The sequence below is a fragment of the Manis pentadactyla genome, chromosome 3 (genome assembly GCF_030020395.1).
Source record: "Manis pentadactyla isolate mManPen7 chromosome 3, mManPen7.hap1, whole genome shotgun sequence".
Taxonomy (NCBI): domain Eukaryota; kingdom Metazoa; phylum Chordata; class Mammalia; order Pholidota; family Manidae; genus Manis; species Manis pentadactyla.
Genome location: NC_080021.1, coordinates 160,398,621 through 160,401,718, shown reverse-complemented (window position 1 = coordinate 160,401,718; position 3,098 = coordinate 160,398,621). Strand labels below are relative to the sequence as shown.

Sequence of the window (3,098 nt, the reverse complement as noted above, 5' to 3'; positions counted from 1 at the left end):
GCCTTCCTATATCCTACAGAATTAAATCTAATGTGTAAGATAGCATGTAAGACTATTTATGATCATGCCCCTGCTTATTTCTCCATTCTCCTCTCTTGCTACTTTCCCTCTCTTTCGAAATGACTTATTAGTATTCCCTGGAACATGCCATTCTATTACATTCCTTCATGACTTAGTTCCTCTGGATATTGTCTGGAGTGGTCTACTCTTGTCTGTCTGGCAAATTTCTGCTAGTCCTGTAACACTTTCTGCCTCTCTGAATGCTTTCTGACCTAACAAGGCAGAGTTGAACACCCTTTCTTCACAGACTTCCTCTATTTTAGTACTTACTTCAGAAAATCTGTTTGTAGAGAGCATGGACTCTGTCTAACTAATGCCTGTGCCTTCAGAGCCTGGCACAGTGCCTGACACATAGTAGGGTCTCAAATTATCTTTGAATAGGGAAGTAAAATGCTTTGTTTAAAAGCCAGGGGAACTTGTCAACCAGTTCATGTTGTTGTTGATAATATCTTGGATCCAATATTTGATGTCTGAAGTATGTGATACTGATTATTTCATTAATTCAACAAGTACTTATTGAACATGTACCCTAAGCCAGGAATGAGAATACAATGACAAACAAAAATAGATACGTTCTTTACTGCTCTCAGTTGAGGATTTTTTGGGGGAAACTATTACTGCATTTGTTTGAGTTATTAAATAAAATAGAACATATTCTGGGTTTGGCCAATGATGTCAGTCTGATTTTCCCTTTCAAGGATTTCTGCAGTATGGGGTCAAATCCTTTGCCTGTTGGACTGCTTTGGTTTTATGCTTGCTACAAGTTTGTCTCTAGTTTTTCAGTATAGAAAACCATTTTGGGTAATAAACACAAAAAATTAAAAAAGAAACATGTAAAACAGTTGAACATATTGTTTTAATTCAAGAAAAACTTTGTTTTTAGAAATCTGTAGAGGTTTGGGATACATCAGTTACTATAGTTTACTAAGTGCTTTTACATTAATAATGGTATTTGGTTTTGCTTATAAAACCAAAGGAATATAGAAAGAGCATTCAAGAATCAACAAAACAGAATAATCTTCTTAGGCTGGAGGGACTACTTTAAACCAGTGAGATATTATCAATATATACCCAAGTAAATAAAGCTCCTAGTTCTCCTGCTGAAAGCCAGTAAGACATAAACTTCTATTTCAGACAATGTGATGGGAGAAATAAAAGAAGCTGCCAGATCCTGGCAGGTTGAAAATGCAAAAGGAAAAAACAGAAAACAAAAAACAAAAGCCATCAAAGCTCCTGTGAAAACCAAATATGAGAAAGTTCAAACAAACCCAAAACTAGGTTCCTACAGGTTCCTACTATTCTGACATCCCCTGGGGTCAGCTATAAACAAGGACAGACTTGGAGTCCAGGCAGCCAGTGATGTGTAATCAGTTAGGTCCATTCAAAAGCATAACAACATTATATGGAATGGGCATGCTGTGTTAAATGTTGCTTATGACAAGAGTTTATACTTCAAAGCAAACACAAGGCAAAATAAAGTTGCAATTTCAGCTTGAGTCCAAAGTAGTTAAAGATCTCCTAAAATGAAACTAAATTTACTTGGCTTAATTAGGATCTCTAAAAAAAATTAAGTTTTTTAAAAGTTATAGTATTATGTAACAATTAGTCTACCAATATTCTTTCCCCTCTCTGAGGGTCTCAGAGAAAAATGACAGTCTTGATCATCTTCTAAAAATAAAAACAATGGTATATCAAGTAGAGCTTTCAAGGTTCCTTGTGAGATTTAAGGACATAAGGAAATGGGGAGGGAATAGAATTACAGATTATCTCATACCTTTACCCCATTCTAAACAGAAGCCTACTTTGGCCTTCTGATAGACTAGTCTTCCAAAAAAGAGTTTGGGCTTTGGCCTAAGATCCCTCTGGAGCCATTCTTCTGACCATTTAAATGGAACCCCAAACACTGGCATGGTGATACATTTCATCTACAATCTTTAGTGTAAAATAACTGGGTACAAAACACTGGATTCCCTGTCTCGACAGCAGCAAATATCTGTGTACAAAATGGGCATTACTTTTCTCAAAACCTGATTCTGTCCATTTCCTATGTTAAGTTTGCCATTGTAACTTGGTTGCTTGTTTTTGATGGACAGAGTTGCAGTTATGAAGAGGGAAGGGAGTTCTTGCACTGGTCAGGTGGCCAGGCAAGGTTACCAAGGGACTTACTCAAGCTCCAGAAAAGGGAGCAGGTTATTCTCATTCTTTCTAACCAGATAATTTCCATTCCCAAGAACTGGATCATTCCCACTTCCTGAAACCGGGAGTGGGTCTTCCCCACTCTCTGCTGAAGAAGAAGGCAATCACTGCCAAGCTCTCTGCCACCTGCGACTCTGGACTTGCTTGTCACCATTAGACCTTGAAAGGATGTGGCCGACTTCTTCATGTCTGCAACTTCCTGCAGATGGGAGAGCCCATGGTGGACAGGGCAGCTGATGTCTTCTGTTTCACATAGGCATTGGAGATCTGAACATTGTGCTAGCTCTTGGACAGATTCTCTGTCCTACCAAGGCTATGAGGCCCAACTTCCTTCTAAGCTCCATGCCGCCCCTCTCTTTCTTTGACTGCCAGCACATGGTGTACAGTTACAATTTCCATCTCCAATTTAGTGAACTCAGATTTGAGCTTCTTTTGCTCAGCCTCTGCAAGATCCTCTGGTTCAGCAGTCAGGTGGGATTCATATACACCTGCAGAGGTCTCTGCCATGGCGCCTGGCATGGACTGAGAAAGAAGATCTACATTAAGAGAGTCCAAGTCCAATTCTTGGTAGAGAGAGTCAAACTCATGGCCAGCTGAGAAATAATCCTTGTCATTAGAGTTGAAATCTAGGCCCACAGGTTCAGACTCTTGGCTGGTGGTGTAGAGCTCTCTGGCGGGACAGATCCGTATCTTGACCTGTGAAATGCATGTGTTAGCTGGTGGGAAGAAGTCCTGGCATGTGGATGCCTCCGTCTGCAGGGTCCACTCCCGGGTGGGGGAAGGGAGCTCAGACCAGGTCGAGGTTTCAGAGGTGGGACATCCGACCTGAAGGCTTCAGTTGC

General features: G+C 40.4%; 1 protein-coding gene across 1 annotated transcript; it reads right to left on the bottom strand.

The window, feature by feature from the left end:
- Window positions 1-557: 557 nt before the first annotated feature.
- On the bottom strand, window positions 558-2,775 carry TPD52L3 (TPD52 like 3). Its single transcript, XM_036878844.1, is given in 5 exon segments — window positions 558-589; window positions 2,416-2,448; window positions 2,451-2,558; window positions 2,561-2,609; window positions 2,611-2,775. Coding segments are annotated over 5 exon segments (387 nt in total).
- Between the last annotated feature and the right edge of the window lie 323 nt (window positions 2,776-3,098).